Source organism: Salvelinus alpinus, chromosome 32, assembly GCF_045679555.1.
Source record: "Salvelinus alpinus chromosome 32, SLU_Salpinus.1, whole genome shotgun sequence".
Taxonomy (NCBI): Eukaryota; Metazoa; Chordata; class Actinopteri; order Salmoniformes; family Salmonidae; genus Salvelinus; species Salvelinus alpinus.
In genome coordinates this window covers 1,220,311-1,244,423 of record NC_092117.1, presented here as the reverse complement: position 1 = coordinate 1,244,423, position 24,113 = coordinate 1,220,311, and the positions used below count along the sequence as shown (strand labels likewise).

Below are 24,113 nucleotides of genomic sequence, written 5' to 3'. Positions count from 1 at the left end.
CAATGCAGCACATGCAACGATGTTGATGACAACGATGTTGTTTCCACTTTGATCTTAATATAAATCCACAAGCGTTCTATAATTACAATATTAGTTTGTGTTTCTTACATCTGCAAACACCTGGTTTGTATTTTCTTAGCAATTTAAGCTAAATTGTGTTAGCTGGCTAGCCCACTATTATTTATATTCTAACTATAGAAATAAAATAAACATTCTATTTCCATGATTCCAAAAGTTCACCCAAGTGTTTCGATCTAAATCACAATTGCAACATTTGGTTAAAAATAAGGCTTAGTATTTTTGCCCATATCGTGGCAGTGTAGAAATGATCTCAAATGAGGTCAGGAAATGCAGAAATGTATGTAAATGCAGGAAATTATTTTAGGTTGAAGTTGAATTGAACAGTATCAAAAAGTCCGAAAGTAGAAAGATCCATTGAAATAATTTAGAATATACAGTTGAAGTCGGAAGTTTACATACACCTGAGCCAAATACATTTAAACTCAGTTTTTCACAATACCTGACATTTTATCCTAGTAAAAATTCCCTGTCTTAGGTCAGTTAGGATCACAACTTTATTTTAAGAATGTGAAATGTCAGAATAATAGTAGAGAGAATGATTTATTTCAGCTTTTATTTATTTCATCACATTCCCACATGGTCAGAAGTTTACATACACTCAATTAGTATTTGGTAGTATTGCCTTTAAATTGTTTAACTTGTATGTTTCGGGTAGCCTTCCACAAGCTTCCCACAATAAATTGGGTAAATTTTGGCCCATTCCTCCTGACAGAGCTGGTGTAACTGAGTCAGGTTTGTAGGCTTCCTTGCTCGCACACACTTTTTTTGTTCTGCCCACAAATTTTATATATGTTTGAGGCCAGTGCTTTGTGATGGTCACTCCAATACCTTGACTTTGTTGTCCTTAAGCCATTTTGCCACAACTTTGGAATTATGTTCGGGGTCATTGTCCATTTGGAAGATCCATTTGCGACCAAGCTTTAACTTCCTGACTGATGTCTTGAGATGTTGCTTCAATGTATCCACATAATTTTCCTTGCCTCGTGATGCCATCTATTTTGTGACGTGCACCAGTCCCTCCTGCAGCAAAGCACCCCACAACATAATGCTGCCACCGCAGCTTCACAGTTGGGATGGTTTGCAAGCCTCCCCCTTTTTCCTCCAAACATAACGATGGTCATTATGGTCAAACAGTTCTATTTTTGTTTCATCAGACCAGAGGGCATTTCTCCAAAAAGACCTCATCAAGCAAATTTAGAACTTTTATTAATCAAAAACATAAAATACTGTCATACCGTCAAAAATGGGAATAATGCCATGATATGATATTTTGGCCATATTGCACAGCCCTATTCAGACCTTTATGAATGAGAACAATCTGAACTGATTTGTGCCCTGATGGAGCCGCAAACATGCACAGGGGATGATGTATTTCTGATCAATTTGATGTTATTTTGATTGACAGAAAATGTGCTTTTCTTTCAAAAACAAGGACATTTCTAAGGGAGCCCAAACTTTTGAACTGTAAGTGTATGTGTGAAATTAGCTTGGATTTAGAATGGGCCATTATCACGCACCTGTCGGAAAAGGGGCAGGGATAAAAACTCCGTTATCCGTATGCACTTGAATAGCGAAAAGAGGACGCTTTTCCCAAGGTTAATTTTCATGCCAGCCAGGTAGCCTACTCTGGTTGTAAAGCAAGCAATGTGCTTAATATTAGGAAAGTTGAGAAATAAATATAGTAGGCCTAGCTCATTGGTAGTCACACATTTTTGCCAGTGAGCCACGTAGGCATAATTCAGTCAATGAGAGAGCCGCCACCTTACCGTATTAAGCGCAAATTAAAACAACATACCTCAATTAAGTAGTTTTATCTGCTAATTAAATTTTTCGAATTAAAATACACTCCACATTCAGCGCATAAAACAAATAGCCATTTATAAACACCCCTATTGAAGAGCAAACCTGATAATAACCTGAAAAGTGGAAGTGTACCAGCTGCTCCTTGACTCTTCACATAAATAAATAGGCCTAGACGTGTTATAAACACCCCTATGTAAGAGAAACATACTTAATAGTTTGATGAGCAGACTTGTGCCTGCTGCGCCTTGACTCTCCTCATGCAATACTTGTACTTTGTCATGGAAATCCTAGCAATGAAGTCAAGTTGTGCATTGGTCAGTCTGTTCCTGTCTGTTTTCTCTTCACAAAGTTAATTGTTGAAAATGTTGATTCACAAGTGTACTGTATGTGCTCACCAAAAAGGTATAAACAGTGTGGTGATTTTGATTTGGAATGCTGTGACGACATGCACCATGCTACCTGCAGGGATTTAATTTCTCTCCCCCTCCCAATTCCACCCCTGGTGACTCCGGGATGCTGGCCTTCTAGGCAGAGTTGCAAAGAAAAAGACATATCTCAGACTGGCCAATAAAAATAAAATATTAAGATTGGCAAAAGAACACAGACAATGGACAGAGAAACTAGAAGGCCTAGAAGGCCAGCATCCAGGAGTTTCCTCTTCACTGTTAACGTTGAGACTGGTGTTTTGCGGGTACTATTTAATGAAGCTGCCATTTGAGGACTGCATCTGTTTCTCAAACTAGACTCTCTACTCTCAAACTAGACTCTCTAATGCTTGTCCTCTTGCTCAGTTGTGCACCGGGGCCTCCCACTGCTCTTTCTTTCTGGTTAGGGCCAGTTTGCGCTGTTCTGTGAAGGGAGTAGTACACAGCATTGTACGAGATCTTCAGTTTCTTGGCAATTTCTCACATGGAATAGCCTTCATTTCTCAGAACAAGAATAGACTCCCGAGTTTCAGAAGAAAGTTCTTTGTTTCTGGCCGTTTTGAGCCTGTAATCGAACCCACAGGAGTGATGGTTGCTGATAATGGGTCTCTGTATGCAGATATTCCATTAAAAAATCATCCTGTTTCCAGCTACAATAGTCATTTACAACATTAACAATGTCTACACTGTATGTCTGATCAATCTGATGTTATTTTAATGGACAAAAAAAGTGGATTTTCTTTCAAAAAAGAGGACATTTCTAAGTGAACCCAAACTTTTGAAATGTAGTGTAGGTTGATGGGGGTGGTATTGTGAGTGACCCGGCTAATAGGCACCCATCCAGTGCTCTAACGTTTATGGGAATGGAGAGGGACTGAGTGGGGATATCCAGCTCGGAATCCAGCATCCATGAAGCTCTCATCGGCTCCAGAGTCGATGAGGACTCGGAGAGATTTCGACTGGTTCCCCCACAGCAACATGGCATAAAAAGAGATGCGAGTAAGGGGAGAGGAAAAATGTGCCGTTATGGCCCACCAGAGTACTCGCTCCTACCGGTGAGCCTGGTCTTTTAGTGAACAGGTGGAGACGAAATGACCAGTAGTCCCGCAATACAGGCCGCTCTTAGTGTGAAGCCTGTATAGCCGTTCAGCTGGAGACAGCCTAACTCTGCCTAGTTGCATGGGCTCGGGAAGAGGTGATTCGGCAGCCTTCGGGGACTCTCAGGGGAACTCAGGTAGCCTCGGATTCTCTCAGCAACGGAGCCGTCGGGGACTTCCGGGATACCTCGGAGGCGAGATGGAATCCTTGGACGGGCGAGTGAAATAGAATCTCCTCCCTTTATTCACGTAGTCGCCCATCGATCTGAATGGTCAAGGCGATGAGCGAGTCGAGATCCGTTGGTAGTTCAGATCTCGGGCAGCAAGCTCGTCTTTTACTTCCTCCGAAACTCTGTGCAGGAACATGTCGAACAGGGCTTCCGGGTTCCAGGCACGCTCAGTTGCCAGCGTTCGGAAATCCACTGCGTAGTCTGCCACACTGTGGGAGCCTTGCCGAAGCTGGAGTAACTTCCGGGCAGCCTCTCTCCCAGACAATGGAGCATCAAAAACCTTCTTTACCTTTGCCACGAACTCCTCCAGACTGGAGCATATGGCCGACTGTTGTTCCCATACTGCCGTAGCCCAGGCGAGAGCCCTCCAGGACATCAGCGTGATGAGGTACTTTATAGGTCCGCGGGGAAGGAGGAGGACTGCAGCTCGATGATGAGTGAACACTGAGCGAGAAACGCAGGTTCTCGGGAAACCGGGGTGATGGCACATGCTAACAGCCGGGTTACTGAAGGTGCTGGGAGGTTACCGTCATGGTAGGCTGCATAGTAGACAACCCACGGAATTGCTCCAGAAATGTGTTCAATGCTCGGTCGTGACATTCGGCCAAGGTCTGGAACCCTTCCATAACACCACGAAGCAACTCCTCGTGCCTTCCAAAGGTGGCTCCTTGGGAGCAGAGGACGTTGCGGAGCTGGTCCGAGTCTGCAGGGTCAGTCATGGCCAGTTCGTACTATCACGTTTCAGCTATGACCCAGATGCAGACAGTGTCGAAGAAACAAAAGTTTATTTCTAATACAAGGGCAGACAAATGACAGGTGAAAGGCAGACAGGGATGAATAATCCAGAGAGGGTGCAAAGGTTCCAGAACGGCAGGTAGTCTCAGGGTCAGAGCAAGCAGGGGTCAATAATCAAATAAGGTGGGGTAAGGTACAGAACGTCAGGCAGGCTGAACGGTAAAAACTGGGAAGGACTAGAAAACAGGCGCAAGAAACAGTCAAGAGCAGGGGATCAAACGCTGCTAGGTTTCACGAACAAAACGAACTGGCAACAGACAAATAGAGAACACAGGTATAAATACACAGGGGATAATGGGGAAGTTGGGGTGGAGACAAGCACAAAGACAGGTGAAACAGATCAGAGTGTGACAAATCTGGGGAATTTTCCCAAACACACAAATCTCTCATCAGAGCCTCCACCACCATTCTGTACAGTCCATTTTCCCACCACAGCACCAGCAGCATGAGATAAGTTTGAGGGCTGATATAAATGCTATGCATGCCAATATCTCTTGGCTAAGAGATGAGGAGAGACCGACTGCATCACTTCTTCTTTTTATAAGAAACATTAATGTGTTGAAAATCCCAAATTGTTTCCATAGTCAATTTACACACAGCTCTGACACACACACTTACCCCACCAGACATTCCACCAGGGGTCTTTTAACCATTCTAGCGCAGGCGTTCCGCAAGCGGAACCCCTCGACAACATTCCGCTGAAAAGGCAGCGCGGGAAATTCAAAAATATTTTTGGGAAATATGTAACTTTCACACATTAACAAGTCCAATACAGCAAATGAAAGATACATTTCTTGTTAATCTACCCATCGTGTCCGATTTCAAAAAGGCTTTACAGCGAAAGCACAACATGATTATGTTAGGTCAGAGCCAAGTCAAAAAAACACACAGCCATTTTGTCAGCCAAAGATAGGAGTCACAAAAAGCAGAAATATAGATAAAATGAATCACTAACCTTTGATGATCTTCATCAGATGACGCTCATAGGACATCATGTTACACAATATATGTATGTTTTGTTCGATAATGTGCATATTTATATCCAAACTTTATATCTCAGTTTACATTGGCGCGTTACATGCAGTAATGTTTTGATTCCAAAACATCAGGTGATTTTGCAGATAGCCACATCAATTTACAGAAATACTCATCATAAATGTTGATGAAATATAAGTGTTATGCATGGAACTTTAGATAAACTTCTCCTTAATGCAACCTCTGTGTCAAATTTCAAAAAAGCTTTACCGAAAAAGCACACCATGCAATAATCTGAGTACAGCGCTCAGAGCCCAAACAAGCCAATCAGATATCCGCCATGTTGTGGAGTCAACAAAGTCAGACATAGCATTATAAATATTCACTTACCTTTGATGATCTTCATCAGAATGCACTCCCAGGAATCACAGTTCCACAATAAATGTTTGCGCGTTTAGTACACAATCCAAACTCACAACGCAGGTCCAGGCGAAAATTCAGACGAAAAGTCATATTACAGTTCGTAGAAATATGTCAAACTAAGTATAGAATCAATCTTTAGGATGTTTTTATCATAAATCCTAAATAATGTTCCAACCGGAGAATTACTTTGTCTGTAGAATTGCAATGGAACGCAAGCCACCTCTCAGGTGCGTGACCAGCTCATGCCACTCTGGTAGACCTCTGACTCATTCAGCTCCCATTCCCCCCTCCTTCACAGTAGAAGCATCAAACAGGGTTCTAAAGACGGTTGACATCTAGTGGAAGCCTTAGGAAGTGCAATATTATCCCATTTCCACTGTATCTTTGATAGGCAAAGAGTTGAAAAACTACAAACCTCAGATTTCCCACTTCCTGGTTGGATTTTATCTCAGGTTTTGCCTGCCATATGAGTTCTGTTATACTCACAGACATCATTCAAATTTCAGAGTGTTTTCTATCGAAATCTACTAATTATATGCATTTTCTAGCTTTTATGACTGAGTAGCAGGCAGTTTACTCTGGGCACCTTTTTATCCAAGCTACTCAATACTGACCCCCTGTCCCAAATAAGTTAATAAGTGATGTGGGAAATAAACTGTTCCTCCTCTCTTCATGTGACCTGACCTCGGTCCACCTTCCTCACTAATCCACAGCTATCGTCAGTCACCCTCACCCTTATCATCAGTCACAGTCACCCTTATCAGTGACCGCAACCATGTGATTGCCTTTTCCCTGACTTAGTAACTTTCTTTTCCCTTACTTAGTAACTTATCCAACCTCCATTGACCCCACCATTATAAATTTCTCATACATGTAACCATTAACTTCTAGTATAGCAACTATTTTAATCTAGAACCCAACAAATAGGCATATTTGTCATCTAAACGAACACGCCTACAGCCTATGGCATGGAGCATTGCCATATAACATACAGTAGGCCAACTAATATTCTGTTCTTCTGAAAAACATTTTCTTTGTCATAATGTTTCTTTAGTCCTGACTAAAATGTGTAATGGATTTATTGTGATGGTGTATATTCTATTGATTTATTATATTTTGTTAAATGTAGATGTTCCAATGGTGCACATCAGCGGCTTGTACGTAGCGTGGAGGCCTGGAGATAAAGTACTTGATTTCAAATGTTCTAACAAAATGTCATGACCTCGACAGCCCTAATTACAACACAAACAAAGTAACTCATGCACATCATACAGGAATGCTCATGCGTAGAGACACTCATAAGCACACATTAAAATGTACACACACATATTGATCAAAGTTGACCTAAATTAATCTGTAGGCCCTAGTATTAAACATCTTATCTGCAATAGTTCCCTGCAAACGATATTGAGTTGTTAGGATGTACCCGGGATGTCATGAAATGGTCACCTAAAGTCATCAGGACATTGTGTCATGGTCCCCTGGAGGTTTTGTCTAGTTTTTGTTTGGTCCAAGGGACTTCCCCGAGGACGTTTTTCGGACGTTCTTGGGACGTTAAATCATGGTACTCGGGAGGTTTTTTGTCTAGTTCCTGGTTTGTCCCGGAGATGTCTTCTGATGGTCTCAAATAAACATTATCTCCCCAAAAATTTGAAAAGTATTCTACCTATGGCATACGGACCCTAGTTTCATTACACATCACCCCTTGTTACAGTTGCCAAGCCCATTAAGGCCCTGATTGGTGAATCACTGGTCCATGCACAGCTCTGTCTTTTGGCAATGTTAGGGACACGGGACACACACTTCTAACATAGTGATTTCAAAATGACATACTGTATGACACAATTTGACATACATTGCTTTGTGTATGTTTATTCATACAATAAATGATGACGTCAATCCAATCTTGCTGCTATGCCACCATGTCTATATTAATTACTGATTTCACCTGTAGCCCTATTCCCACACTTTGCACTTCAAAGTAGTCCTGTTTGCTAGGTTACTGCTGTTCTTGACACAATGAATGCATGTGCGCTGAGTGTTCAAAACATTAGGAACACCTTTCTAATATTGAGCTGCACCCACTTTTGCCCTCAGAGCATTCTCAATTTGTTGGGGCATGGACTCTACAAGATGTCAAGCTTTCCACAGTTGTGTTGACTCCAAGGCTTTCCACAGTTGTGTCAAGTTGGCTGGATGTCTTTTGGGTGGTGGACCCTTCTTGATACACGCGGGGAAACTGTTGAGTGTGAAAAACCCAGCAGCGTTGCAGTTCTTGACACAAACCGGTGTACCTGGCACCTCCTACCATACCCCATTCAAAGGCACTTCAATATTTTGTCTTGCCCATTCACCCTCTGAATGGCACACATGGGTCTTTCTATAACTAGGGTACCAGTGAGGATTTCCTATGTTGGACAACTTGTTATAGCTGTTGATGAGTCATTGATAATAATCTGCAAAAATATTTTCATGTCATTACATTAAGATATAAGGGGGGGACATATTTATATTAAATAAAATTCACAAGTTGATTTAAACCCATTCTCATGGATGTTGTCTTGACAGATTTGTCCTAAATCGTGTGACATAAAACATAACTTTTCTGTCCTTGCATTTACGGCAGTGTAAATTGTCTTCATGTCATATATTAAGTGTTAATCAGTTAAATTAGACATTGAACTTGAACCCCGTAATAATCCTGGATCTAGCTGTTGTACAGTTTTAGACATCACAGAGATGCAGTGTAACTTTGTAACATGTCGTGTTATGTTACATGGGCACACAAATCCTAAATAATTTTTGTAATTGCAAAATTGAATGCTTAAACCGAAAGAGTCTTGATACTTAACATCTAAATCAAAACTGTCATTAAAATGGTTCTTCAATAATTATGCATAATACTTGTTGGATGCGCATTTGATGTTAAACTGTTAAATTATACTGTGATATTTTCACACATCATCATCTGATCCAGGAAGACATTTTCTGAATGACAGTTAAGTGACAAACAGCTGTTGTGATAGCACATGCGATGCAACAACAGCCCAAGTGCTGGAAAAAAGGTGTTTGCTAGGAATGTCCAGAATATTTTGGTGTCTCATTCGTTACTCTGGTATAGACAGTTGAGCCTGGATCCATGTTGGATCTAATATCTCTAGCCAATTGATGTTGTCTGCTTGATTTACAGCCGGGTCTCGTTAGATTTAACAGAGAACACATCAAGGTAATGAGTTCATGTTTTCATATGTTTTTTTTGTGCCTCAGATTGGAAAACAAGTCCACTCTACGCAATTGTGTAGGATAGACTATTGCCCAACCCCCAACTCTATTCTTATTAATTATTCTGGATATAATGACAAATTACATAGCCTAGTGGGCTTCTTCACAATATGATCTGGTATGAAATAACATGACACATACATCTTGGTTTCCATGTTACACCTGCAATTTTAAAATATACAAGGGGCTTGAAGTAGCCTACTTGAATTTGGAGCTCAGAAATTCAAGTAGGAAGTCCTTGTAATTATACAAAAGCAAAATTTCTCCTGCTCCCATATACTTATCTGTGATTTCATTTTTGTGAGAGATGTGGTGACTTTCGTTTGTTTCCCGTCACTTCAATTGAAGGGTGTTGCGGCAAAAAACACGTGCGGTTATTATGAGGACGACAACATCTAATGCTGGCTTCAACTTGGCTTTCTATGCAAATCCTTCCATTACAAAAATTATCTGGTTTTTGGTTGCTTTCTCGTTGCAAAAACAGCGATGGTGAAATCAAAATGGTGAGATTAATGATACCGCTATTCATGGATTTATTATGTGTGCCTGCATCGGCCACATAGGCTACAGAAATGCAGGCAACGTCGAATTAACAATGGCTTAATAATCCAACAGGGGCAGGCAATAGACGGGTCAAGGCAGGCAGGGGTTAGTAAACTAGAGGTGGGGCAAAGGTACTCTATAGCAGGCAGACTCAGGATAGGCAGAGGTCAATAATCCAGAGGTGGGGCAAAGGTACAGGTCGGCAGGCAGGCTCAGGGTCAGGCAGAGTTGTCAGGCAGGCTGGCTCAGAGTCAGGACAGGCAAGGGTCAAAACCAGGAGGGCAAGATAAAAAGACTGGGAAAAGCAGGAGCTGAGACAAAAACATTGGTTGACTTGACAAACAAGACCAACTGACAACAGACTAACAGAGAACACAGGTATAAATACAAAGCGGATAATGGGGAAGATGGGCGACACCTGGAGAGGGGTGGAGACAATCACAAAGACAGGTGAAACAGATCAGGGTGTGACAAAATTACACCTACATCACTTTTCAGGTGCTATCCCCTTAACTGCTACATGTTCAAGGCTGACCCTGTTTTGCTCCAAGCCTGTTCTGTGTTTGGTGTGTCGTAGGGTTGGGTACGGTAACAACAAAAACACATATTTCCATTATACAATATACTTTTATTTTGAAATAAATGATTGCCTGATTATGTGTGTGTGTGTGTTATTTTGTCACGTGCCCATGTGTTACGGTGAGTGTGTGTGCATGCTGGTGTTTGTAATACAGGTTGAGTCTGTATTTGTGGGTATGTGTTTTGGGGGGTGTACCAAAGTGGATATACAGTACATCTATATGCATTGACAACACCTTTATGAAATCATTCATAACCCTTTCATGAATGTTCCAGTATCATTCATCATAACATTCATAACCACATTAAACATGAATAATATGTAACCTTCAAAACAAATGTCATGTTTTCATTACAGTATTAAGTTATTTTATAGTAGAAATATCTGCTCGGTCAACTCCACCACTTTTCAATCTCCTTTTCATTATCTCCAGCACGATACCGGTTTCTACATATGTGAAAACGGCACGTTTGAAGAGAAGTTAAAGTTAAAAAGTTATACCGTATGACATCATCAAAAGTTAAAACATTTTAAAAACAGTGATTTTAGAACACTGTGAGATTCGCGATGATGTATAGAGAAAGACCCTTCCTTGGGCTAGAAACTCGCTACAGGTTTGGAAAATCATTGATGTCAGAGAGAAGCATTTTGTTTTTACTTGCCCCAAATTTGGAAGCACAGAGTCGCCTAGAATGTCATTGTGTGCTGTAGCATTAATATTTCCCTTCACCGAACCATGAAAAACAACCCCAGACCATTATTCCTCCTCCACCAAACTTTATAGTTGGCACTATGCATTCGGGCAGGTAGCGTTCTCCTGGCATTCCCCAAACACAGATTTGTCCACCGCGCTGCCAGATAGTGAAGCCTTATTTATCACTTCAGAGAACGCATTTCCACTGCTCCAGAGTCCAATGGCGGCGAGCTTTATACAACTCCAGCCGACGCTTGGCATTGCACATGGTGATTTTAGGCTTGTGTGTGGCTGCTCGGCCATGGAAACCCATTTCATGAAGCTCCTCACGAACAGTTATTGTGCTGACGTTTCTTCCGGATGCAGTTTGGAACTCAGTAGTGTTTCAACCGAGGACAAATATTTTTTACCGGCTACACGCTTCAGCACTCGCCGGTCATGTTCTGTGATCTTGTGTGGCCTACCATTTTGTGTTGCTCCTAGAGGTTTCCACTTCACAACAGCACTTACAGTTGACCGGAGGCAGCTCAAGCAGGGCAGAAATTGAGGTAAGATTAGGGAGGTAAGTAAATAAATAGGCCGTAATGGCAAAGAAATTACAATTTAGCATTTAAACACTGGAGTGATAGATGTGCAAGTAGAGATACTGTGCAAAGGAGCAAAAAGTAAATAACAATATGGGGATGAGGTAGTTGGATGAGCTATTTACAGATGGGCTATGTACAGGTGCAATGATCTGTGAGCTGCTCCGACAGCTGATGCTTAAAGTTAGTGATGGAGATATGAGTCTCCAGCTTCAGTGATTTTTGCAATTCGTTCCAGTCATTGGCAGCAGGGAACTGGAAGGAAAGGCGGCCAATGGAGGAATTGGCTTTGGGGGTGACCGGTGAAATATACCAGCTGGAGCGCGTGCTACGGGTGGGTTCTGCTATGGTGACCAGTGAGCTGAGATAAGGCAGGCTTTACCTAGAAAACACTTATAGATGACCTGGAGCCAGTGGGTTTGGCGACGAATATGTAACGAGGGCCAGCCAACGAGAGCATACAGGTCGCAGTGGTGGGTAGTATATGGGGCTTTGGTGACAAAACGGATGGCACTGTGATAGACTGCATCCAATTTGCTGAGTAGAGTGTTGGAGGCTATTTTGTAAATGACATCGTCAAAGTCAAGGATCGGTAGGATAGTCAGTTCTACTAGGCTATGTTTGGCAGCATGAGTGAAGGACACTTTGTTGCAAAATAGGAAGCCGATTCTAGCTTTAATTTTGAATTGGAGATGCTTAATGTGACTCTGGAAGGAGAGTTTACTATCTAACCAGACACCTAGGTATTTGTAGTTGTTCACATATTCTAAGTCAGAACCTTCCAGAGTAGTGATGCTGGACGGGCGGGCAGGTGCAGGCAGCGATCGTTTGAAGAGCATGCATTTAGTTTTACTTGCATTTAAGAGCAGTTGGAGGCCAAGGAAGGAGAGGTGTATGTTATTGAAGCTTGTCTGGAGGTTAGTTAACACCACGATTTTTAAAAGTAGAAGCTCATTGTTTGGGCACAGACCTGGATAGTATGACAGAACTCTGCAGGCTATCTCTGCAGTAGATTGCAATTTCCCCATCTTTAGCAGTTCTATCTTGTCAGAAAATGTTATAGTTAGGGATGGAAATGTCAGGATTTTTGGTGGCCTTGCTAAGCCAGGATTCAGACATGGCTAGGGCATCATGAAACATATTGAGCCAAAGATTTGACAGTAGACTAGTGGCAAAATAGAACTCAATATGATTTCAATATGATTGAAGTATATAGGCCAATGTAGCCTATTTATCTTTTAATGCAGTCATCTCGGGTTTCATTTGAAGCATCGTTTATTCTTTCAATTGTTTGTAACAATTGCAAATACTTTGGCAACTTTGAATTTGTAGTCAACTTCGTTCTCAAGTTATCAGCGGTCACAGTCAGACAGATACCTAGCCTAGACATCTTGATTCTATGTTTAGCTGATATCTACTGAGAATAAAATGCAAAACATCTAACGATGCACTATTGGCTGCTTTAAATGTGCAAAGGTTTTCAAGAGGCACATTACTAAGGAAGGTTCTGGGAAACAGCTTAGCTACTAAAGATACATTGTAAAATGGTTCTAATGACAATCTTAACCCTATGAAGGCTCTGGGAAACGAGGCCCTGGATGGTTACTGGTGTTACTGACTGGGTTATTTATTTGCATGACAGTTACCGGTTGAGAAAATGTAATGACCGGCACAGCCGTAGTTGCGGTGGGTGTATGTGTGTGTATCTTTGTGGAGGAGGGGATGGGTTATTGTGTGTGTGTGTGTGTGCATGCATGCTGGTGAGCTACCGTCCGTGTGTGTGTGTACAGTGGGGAGAACAAGTATTTGATACACTGCGGATTTTGCAGGTTTTCCTACTTACAAAGCATGTAGAGGTCTGTCATTTTTATCATAGGTACACTTCAACTGTGAGAGACGGAATCTAAAACAAAAATCCAGAAAATCACATTGTATGATTTTTAAGTAATTAATTTGCATTTTATTGCATGACATAAGTATTTGATCACCTACCAACCAGTAAGAATTCCGGCTCTCACAGACCTGTTAGTTTTTCTTTAAGAAGCCCTCCTGTTCTCCACTCATTACCTGTATTAACTGCACCTGTTTGAACTCGTTACCTGTATAAAAGACACCTGTCCACACACTCAATCAAACAGACTCCAACCTCTCCACAATGGCCAAGACCAGAGAGCTGTGTAAGGACATCAGGGATAAATTGTAGACCTGTACAAGGCTGGGATGGGCTACAGGACAATAGCCAAGCAGCTTGGTGAGAAGGCAACAACTGTTGGCACAATTATTAGAAAATGGAAGAAGTTCAAGATGACGGTCAATCACCCTCGGTCTGGGGCTCCATGCAAGATCTCACCTCGTGGGGCATCAATGATCATGAGGAATGTGAGGGATCAGCCCAGAACTACACGGCAGGACCTGGTCAATGACCTGAAGAGAGCTGGGACCACAGTCTCAAAGAAAACCATTAGTAACACATTACGCCGTCATGGATTAAAATCCTGCAGCGCACGCAAGGTCCCCCTGCTCAAGCCAGCGCATGTCCAGGCCCGTCTGAAGTTTGCCAATGACCATCTGGATGATCCAGAGGAGGAATGGGAGAAGGTCATGTGGTCTGATGAGACAAAAATAGAGCTTTTTGCTCTAAACTCCACTCGCCGTGTTTGGAGGAATAGAAGGATGAGTACAACCCCAAGAACACCATCCCAACCGTGAAGCATGGAGGTGGAAACATCATTCTTTGGGGATGCTTTTCTGCAAAGGGGACAGGACGACTGCACCGTATTGAGGGGAGGATGGATGGGGCCATGTATCGCGAGATCTTGACCAACAACCTCCTTCCCTCAGTAAGAGCATTGAAGATGGGTCGTGGCTGGGTCTTCCAGCATGACAACGACCCAAAACACACAGCCAGGGCAACTAAGGAGTGGCTCCGTAAGAAGCATCTCAAGGTCCTGGAGTGGCCTAGCCAGTCTCCAGACCTGAACCCAATAGAAAATCTTTGGAGGGAGCCGAAAGTCCGTATTGCCCAGCGACAGCCCCGAAACCTGAAGGATCTGGAGAAGGTCTGTATGGAGGAGTGGGCCAAAATCCCTGCTGCAGTGTGTGCAAACCTGGTCAAGAACTACAGGAAACGTATGATCTCTGTAATTGCAAACTAAGGTTTCTGTACCAAATATTCAGTTCTGCTTTTCTGATGTATCAAATACTTATGTCATGCAATAAAATGCAAATTAATTACTTAAAAATCATACAATGTGATTTTCTGGATTTTTGTTTTAGATTCCTTCTCTCACAGTTGAAGTGTACCTATGATAAAAATTACAGACCTCTACATGCTTTGTAAGTAGGAAAACCTGCAAAATTGTCAGTGTATCAAATACTTGTTCTCCCCACTGTATGTGTGTGCAGTATATGCGGCTAGTAACCAACTAATCATGCCCTCGTTCTCTCTCTCTCTCTTACTCTCAGATGAGTTTGTGATATCTCCAGTGGAAGGAGAGCTGCGTGTGAGGAGAGATGTGGAGCTGGACAGAGAGACCACACCCTTCTACAACATCACTGTCATGGCCAAAGACCTGGGCAAACCACCACGCAGCAGCATGGTGTGTTCGCACAGACATGCACTGATCTTGTGGTGCTTCCTGCTAACAGGCTCAGACACTTCAATGAACACAACACATGTGCCCACGCACGCACGCACGCACGCACGCACGCACGCACGCACGCACGCACGCACGCACGCACGCACGCACGCACACACGACACACACACACACACACACACACAGAGACTAAGTGCCACCCTGTCTTATGTCTCCTCCATCTCCCAGGTGGTGGTGGGCGTCCATGTTCTGGACATCAATGACAACGACCCCGTGCTGATCAACCTGCCCCACAACACCAGTGTGAGCGAGGGGGCGTCCGTATACACCTTGGTGGCCAGGGTCCGGGCGCAGGATGTAGACAGTGGACGCAACGCCCTACTCACCTACAACATCACTGCTGGAAACCGCGACGGCGCCTTCTACATCAACGACACTGTGAGAGGGAGGGAAAGGAGGGGATGGAGGGGGAGGGAAAGACGGGGACGGGGACAGACGGTGTGAGGGAAGAAAAGGAGAGAGAGAGGGTTAGAAGGTTGGGAAAGAGAAAATTGAAAAATGTGGATAAAGGAAGAAGGGTTACGGAGAGGGAGTAAAGGGGTAGAACAGATAGAGGAGAGGTAGAAAAATGTAGACAGAGAAATAGATAGATAGTCATAGAAAGGCATTGAAAAGGGAAGGGTATACTGGCGTAATTGATGAGTCATTTCTATCATCATCTCTCTCTCTCTCTCTCACTCACTCTCTCTCTCTCTCTCTCTCTCTCTCTCTCTCTCTCTCTCTCTCTCTCTCTCTCTCTCTCTCAGACAGGGGTGGTGCAGGTGAACAGGCCTCTGGACAGAGAGAGGGTGGCGGAGTACATACTGGCAATTACAGTCAAAGACAACCCTGAGAACCCCCGCATCGCTCGCCGGGTACTGCCACACACACACACACATAATATCCCCCTCTCAGCCCATACACTATTTACAGGCAAAGTCAAGCCACTGCTTCCTCAGCTGTAAGCTACCGAAACGCTGCATGTCTTTATGTCTTTAACCCCAGAGTTAATACTTGGTGCAAGCACCTTTGGCAGCCATTACAGCTGTGAATAATTTTGAATAAGATTCTATCAAATTGCAACTCTTATGGAAACATACATATATCCATTGTTTTTGTAAAAAGTGCTCAAGTTCACAAAATTTGGTTGGGAGTCATTGATGGACAGCTATATTCAAACACTGTCTCAGATTTTCAGGCAAAATATACAGTGGATTTGGAAAGTATTCAGACCTCTTCACTTTATCCACTTTTTGTTACGTTACAGTCTTATGCTAAAATGAATTAAATTATTTTATCCCCTCATCAATCTACACACAATACCCCATAATGACGAAGCAAAAACTTTTTTTTGTATTTTTGCAAATGTATTAAAATAAAATAAAAATCAGGTGCATCCTGCTTCCATTGACCATCCTTGAGATGTTTCTACAACTTGTTTCTACACCTGTGGTAAATTCAATTGATTGGACATGATTTGGAAAGGCACACACCTGTCTATATAAAGTCCCACACCTGACAGTGCATGTCAGAGCAAAAAAGAAGCCATGAGGTCAAAATAATTGTCCGTAGAGCTCCGAGACAGGATTGTGTCGAGGCACAGATCTGGGGAAGGGTACCAAAAACTGCAGCATTGAAGGTCCCCAAGAACACAGTGGCCTCCATCACTCCATCAATGAAAGAGGTTTGGAACCACCAAGACTCTTCCTTAAGCTGGCTGCCCAGCCAAACTGAGCAATCGGGAGAGAAGGGCCTGTGTCAGGAGGTGACCAAGAACCCGATGGTCACTCTGACAGAGCTCCATAGTTGCTCTGTGGAGATGGGAGAACCTTCCAGAAGGACAACCATCTCTGCAGCACTCCACCAATCAGCCGTTATGGTAGAGTGGCTAGACGGAAGCCACTCCTCAGTAAATGTCACGTCATCCATCTTGGAGTTTGCCAAAAGAAACAAGATTCTCTGGTCTGATGAAACCAAGATTGAACTCTTTCGCCTGGCACCGCTCATCACCTGGCCAATATCATCCCTACGGTGAAGCATGGTGGTGCAAGCATCATGCTGTGGGGATGATTTTCAGGGACTGGGAGACTAATCAGGATTGAGGGAAAGATGAACAGAGCAAATTACAGAGAGATCCTTGATGAAAACCTGCTCCAGAGTGCTCAGGACCTCTGGGGCAAAGGTTCACCTTCCAACAGGACAACGACCCTAAACTCCCCAAATACAGGTGTGCCGCTTGTAGTATCATACCCAAGAAGACTTGAGGCTGTAATCATGCCAAAGGTGCTTCAACAAAGTACTGAGTGAATGGTTTTAATACTTATGTCGATTTTCTTATTTGTATACATTTGTAAAAATGTCTAAACTGTTTTTGCTTTGTCATTATCGGGTATTGTGTGTAGATTGATGTTTTTTTATTACCTCATCAATTTCAGAATAAGGCTGTAACGTAAAACATTTTGGAAAAAGTGAAGAGGTCTGAATACTTCCCGGATGCACTGTAAGTCAGGACTGAGACTGGACCACTCAGGAACCACTCAATACATATTGAAAAGCCATTTTGGTGCGTCTTTGGCATTGACATTTTTGTAAATGTCCCGCTGAAAAATGTATCTCCATCCCAGGGTTTTCCTATAATTATTTACCTCTGCTTTGGTCCTTTCATATTTAATTTGATCCTAACAAACTCCCCAGTCCCTGCTGTTGATAAGCATACCCATAACTTGATGCTGCCACCTGGTGTCTTCCGGCGCCAACAGATATGGCCGCCTCGCTTCGCGTTCCTAGGAAACTATGCAGTATTTTGTTTTTTATGTGTTATTTCTTACATTGTTACCCCAGGAAATCTTAGGTTTTATTACATACAGCCGGGAGGAACTATTGGATATAAGAGCAACGTCAACTCACCAACATTACGACCAGGAATCCGACTGTCCCGAAGCAGATCCTCTGTTTGGCCCACCAGCCAGGACAATGGATCGGATCCCAGCCGGCGAACCAAAACAACAGCGCTGCAGAAGGGGCAGACGGAGCGGCCTTCTGGTCAGGCTCCGTAGACGGGCACATCGCGCACCACTCCCGAGCATACCACTCGCCAATGTCCAGTCTCTTGACAACAAGGTAGATGAAATCTGAGCAAGGGTTGCCTTCCAGAGAGACATCAGAGACTGTAACGTTCTTTGTTTCGCGGAAACATGGCTCACTCGAGACACGCTATCGGAGTCGGTACAGCCACCTGGTTTCTTCACGCATCACGCCGACAGAAACAAGCATCTCTCTGGTAAGAAGAAGTGCGGGGGTGTATGCCTTATGATTAACGAGAGTTGGTGTGATAATAACAACATACAGCAACTCAAGTCCTTTTGTTCACCTGACTTAGAATTCCTCACAATCAAATGCCGACCGCATTATCTACCAAGTGAATTCTCTTCGATCATAATCACATATATTCCCCCCCAAGCAGACACATCGACGGCCCTGAACGAAATTAATTTGACTCTATGTAAACTGGAAACCACATATCCTGAGGCTGCATTTATTGTAGCTGGGGATTTTAACGAAACTAATCTGAAAACTAGGCTCCCTAAATTTTATCAGCATATCAGTTGCGCGACCCGGGCTGGCAAAACCCTGGATCATTGTTATTCTAACTTCCGCGATGCATATAAGGCCCTCCCCCGCCCTCCTTTCAGAAACGCTAACCACGACTCCATTTTGTTGCTCCCAGCCTATAGACAGAAACTAAAACAGAAAGCACCCGCACTCAGGTCTGTTCAATGCTGGTCCGACCAATCGGATTCCACGCTTCAAGAATTTTTCGATCACGTGGACTGGGATATGTTCCGCATTGCGTTGAACATCACCATTGATGAATACTCTGATTCGGTGAGCAAGTTTCTTAGCAAGTGCATCGGTGATGTTGTACCCACAGAGTCTATTAAAACATTCCCTAACCAGAAACCGTGGATTGATGGCAGCATTCGCGCAAAACTGAAAGCGCGAACCACTGCTTTTAATCATGGCAAGGTGACCGGAAACATGACTGAATACAAACAGTGTAGCTATTCCCTCCACAAGGCAATCAAACAAGCTAAGCGTCAGTATAGAGACAAAGTAGAGTCACAATTCAATGGCTCAGACACGAGTGGTATGTGGCAGGGTCTACAGTCAATCACGGATTACAAAAGAAAAACCAGCCCCATCACGGACCACGATGTCTTTCTCCCAAACAAACTAAACAACTTCTTTGCTCGCTTTGAGGACAATACAGTGCCACTGACATGGCCCGCTACCAAAACCTGCGGGCTCTCCACTGCAGCCAACGTGAGTAAAACATTTAAACGTGTTAACCCTCACAAGGCTGGAGGCCCAGACGGCATCACCAGCCGCAACCTCAGAGCATGCGCAGGCCAGCTGGCTGGTGTGTTTACGGATACATTCAATCAATCCTTATCCCAGTCTGCTGTTCCCACATGCTTCAAGAGGGTCACCATTGTTCCTGTTCCCAAGAAAGCTAAGGTAACTGAGCTAAATGACTACCGCCCCGTTGCACTCACTTTCGTCATCATGAAGTGCTTTGAGAGACTAGTCAAGGACCATATCCCCTCCACCCTACCTGACAGCCTAGACCCACTCCAATTTGCTTACCGCCCCAATAGGTCCACAGACGACGCGATCGCAATCACACTGCACACTGCCCTAACCCATCTGGACAAGAGGAATACCTATGTAAGAATGCTGTTCATCGACTACAGCTCCATAGTACCCTCCAAACTCGTCATTAAGCTCGAGACCCTGGGTCTCGACCCCGCCTTGTGCAACTGGGTCCTGGACTTCCTGACGGGCCGCCCCCAGGTGGTGAGGGTAGGTAACAACATCTCCACCCCACTGATACTCAACACTGGGGCCCCACAAGGGTGCGTTCTCAGCCCTCTCCTGTACTCCTTGTTCACCCATGACTGCGTGGCCATGCACGCCTCCAACTCAATCATCAAGTTTGCAGACGACACTGTAGTGGTAGGCTTGATTACCAACAATGACGAGACAGCATACAGGGAGAAGGTGAGGGCCCTTGGAGTGTTGTGTCAGGAAAATAACCTCACACTCAACGTCAACAAAACAAAGGAGATGATCGTGGACTTCAGGAAACAGCAGAGGGAGCAGCCCCCTATCCACATCGACGGGACAGTATTGGAGAGGGTGGAAAGTTTTAAGTTCTCCCTGGCGTACACATCACGGACAAACTGAAATGGTCCACCCACACAGACAGCGTCAGCGCCTCTTCAACCTCAGGAGGCTGAAGAAATTTGGCTCGTCACCAAAAACACTTTACAGATGCACAATCGAGAGCATCCTGTCGGGCTGTATCACCGCCTGGTACAGCAACTGCTCCGCCCACAACCGTAAGGCTCTCCAGAGGGTAGTGAGGTCTGAAGAACGCATCACCGGGGGGCAAACTACCTTCCCTCCAAGATACCTACACCACCCGATGTCACAGGAAGGCCAAAAAGATCATCAAGGACAACAACCACCCGAGCCACTGCCTGTTCACCCCGCTATCCTCCAGAAGGCGAGGTCAGTACAGGTGCATCAAAGCGGGGACCGAGGCCATCAGACTGTTAAACAGCCATCACTAACATTGAGTGGCTGCTGCCAACATACTGACTCAACTCTAGCCACTTCAATAATGGAAAAATGTATGTAATAAATGTATCACTAGCCACTTTAAACAATGCCACTTTATATAATGTTTACATACCCTACATTACTCATCTCATATGTATATACTGTACTCTATACCTACTGCATTTTGCTTATGCCGTTCGGCCATCACTCATCATATATTTTTATGTACATATTCTTATTAATTCCTTTACACTTGTGTTTATAAGGTAGTTGTTGTGAAATTGTTAGGTTAGATTACTTGTTAGATATTACTTCTTGGTCGGAACTAAAAGCACAAGCATTTCGCTACACTCGCATTAACATCCACTAACCATGTGTATGTGACAAATACAATTTGATTTGATTGGATTTGACAATACTTGAAAATACAGCGGGTTTCACTCTGTGTTGTGTTGTATTGGATTTGACTCAAACCTGTAGTTTTTAGATTAGGCCAATAAGTGAATTTCTTTGCTGTGTTGTCCAGCAGTATTTGTAAGGGGTGCGTACTGGCGGCAGAGAAGTCAGGCGCAGGAGAGCAAAAACCGTGTTTACAACGGAGCAGTTTAATAATAAAAACCACCGGAATCAGAACAAACAATCAATGGGTACAAAACCCGTCGCACACCAGATAAACGTGCACATGCACTTACAATAAACAATTCCGGACAAGGACATGGGGGGGAACAGAGGGTTAAATATACAACATGTAATGAGGGAATTGAAACCAGGTGTGTGGGAAGACAAGACAAAACAAATGGAAAATGAAAAGTGGATCGATGATGGCTAGAAGACCGGCGACGCCGACCGCCGAACGCCGCCCGAACAAGGAGAGGAACCGACTTCGGCGGAAGTCGTGACACTATTACTAAACATTCTTGTTGCAAGCAATGTGGAGTGAATGCAATGTTGTTGATCCTCTGTATTTTCAAGTATGGATTTTTTCCATATGTATGAAATTACAGCTATTTGCTTTTTTATTGAGAACATTTCTCACCTTCTTCTTTGCCCTTCTCTCCTTCCCTTCCCCATCCACCCATCCCTCCCTCCCCAATCTGTCACCCTCTCCCTCCATCCATTCCTCTCTCCAGGACTCAGAACTGCTGGTGATCACAGTTTTGGATGAGAATGACAACAGGCCCATATTCACACAGACCAGCTACCGGGCTGAGATCACTGAGAACTCCCCCACAGGTAACAGCCTCACTGGTGTGTTTTTATGTCTGTCTGTGTGTCTGTTTGTTTCAATTGACAATGTATAATTCCTCTGCTACCTCTGTCCCTACCTTGGCACCCACTACCTATCTCTGCTTTCCTCTGTTTCCATCACTCATTTTTCTCTCTCTTCCCACTCTCTCCCCAATCTCAATCTTTCCCTCTTTCATCAATCTTTCTTGCTTTTCCCTCTTCAACTCTTGTATTTAACTGCCCTCTCCCCTTCTGCCATCACGCACATCTTCCTTTCTCTATCTCTCCCTCTCTTAGGCAGTGCTGTTTTAGTGTTGAACGGACCAGTGTTGGCTGAGGACAAAGACATTGGGCCCAACGCTGTGGTCAGGTACCATCTGCTGGGAACAAGACAGGACCTCTTCACTGTGGACTCTGATACAGGTCACACACACAGTCAAACATATTGATCACTCAATCACACACCTCTAATAGATGCACACTCAAACACATACACACACACACACACTCTCACTCACAACAATACACACATGCAATTAATTAGAACACCTTGAAGCCACTGCCACAAAGTCATCACCAATGAAGCCACTGCCTGTACCTCTCCCTTGTTCCCCCTTGCAGGTGTGGTGCGTGTGCGACAGGCGGCGCTGTTGGACCGCGAGATGTTTGTGGAGCCTCGGGTGGAGCTGTTCCTGGTGGGGGAGGATGTGTGGGGGCTCAACAGCAGTGTACCCCTCACTGTGACAATCCTGGACCAGAACGACAACCCTCCTGTCTTCAAACCCTCCAGCCTCACTGTGCACCTTCCTGAGAACAGCCCCACTGGTACGTGTGTGTTGGTGTGTCTGTGTCTTATGTCTGCGTGACTCAATTCATGCATGCAAGCGTGTATACAGTTGAAGTCGGAAGTTTACATACACTTAGGTTGGAGTCATTAAAACTCGTTTTTCAACCACTCAACAAATGTATTGTTAACAAACTATAGTTTTGGCAAGTCGGTTAGGACATCTACTTTGTGCATGACACAAGTCATTTTTCCGAAAATAGTTTACAGACAGATTATTTCACTTATAATTTACTGTATCACAATTCCAGTGGGTCAGAAGTTTACATACACTAAATTGACTGTGCCTTTAAACAGCTTTGAAAATTCCAGAACATTATGTCATGGCTTTAGCAGCTTCTGATAGGCTAATTGACATAATTTGAGTCAATTGGAGTTGTACCTGTGGATGTATTTCAAGGTCTACCTTCAAACTCAGTGCCTCTACTTGACATCATGGGAAAATCATAAGAAATCAGCCAAGACCTCAGGAAAAGACCTCATTGGGAGAAATTTTCAAACACCTGAAGGTACCACGTTCATCTGTACAAACAATAGTACACAAGTATAAACACCATGCAGCCGTCATACCGCTCAGGAAGAAGACGCATTCTGTCTCCTAGAGATGAACGTACTTTGGTGCGAAAAGTGCAAATCAATCCCAGAACAACAGCAAAGGACCTTGTGAAGATGCTGGAGGAAACAGGTATAAAATATCTATATCCACAGTAAAACGAGTCCTATATCGACATAATCTGAAAGGCCGCTCAGCAAGGAAGAACCACTGCTCCAAAACCGCCATAAAAAAGCCAGACTACGGTTTGCAACTGCATATGGGGACAAAGATCGTACTTTTTGGAGAAAGGTCCTCTGGTCTGATGAAACAAAAATAGAACAGATTGGCCATGATGACCATCGTTATGTTTGGAGGAAAAAGGGGGAGGCCTGCAAGTCAAAGAACACCATCCCAACCGTGAAGCACGGGGGTGGCAGCATCATGTTCTGGGGGTGCTTTGCTGCAGGAGGGACTGGTGCACTTCACAAAATAGATGTCATCCTGGTCCTCAAATGAAACTAGTATACTTTCCTATACATCAAAATAGATGTATAGAACCCCAAATCTAAGCTTGTTTTACTTGATTGTTTGGAAACAATGTAATTGTAAACAAACACTGTATACACACTATAATTGTTATATCACGGATGGTCAGACTTTGCATCCATAGCTCTGTCTATTAATTTAAGAATGGTTGCATTTCTCCAGCCCCATCCCTCAGCTGTGTACCAAA

The 24,113-nt window shown here is 43.7% G+C and overlaps 1 protein-coding gene across 1 annotated transcript in view; it reads left to right on the top strand.

Moving 5' to 3' along the window:
* Positions 1-24,113, top strand: part of cdh23 (cadherin-related 23) — a 727,760-nt gene that overhangs the window by 623,880 nt on the left and 79,767 nt on the right. Inside the window, exons 41-46 of the mRNA XM_071379722.1 lie at positions 14,978-15,111; positions 15,339-15,548; positions 15,917-16,024; positions 21,905-22,007; positions 22,299-22,424; positions 22,623-22,826. Coding sequence (XP_071235823.1) covers positions 14,978-15,111; positions 15,339-15,548; positions 15,917-16,024; positions 21,905-22,007; positions 22,299-22,424; positions 22,623-22,826 — 885 coding nt within the window. The remainder of the gene's footprint in view (positions 1-14,977; positions 15,112-15,338; positions 15,549-15,916; positions 16,025-21,904; positions 22,008-22,298; positions 22,425-22,622; positions 22,827-24,113) is intronic.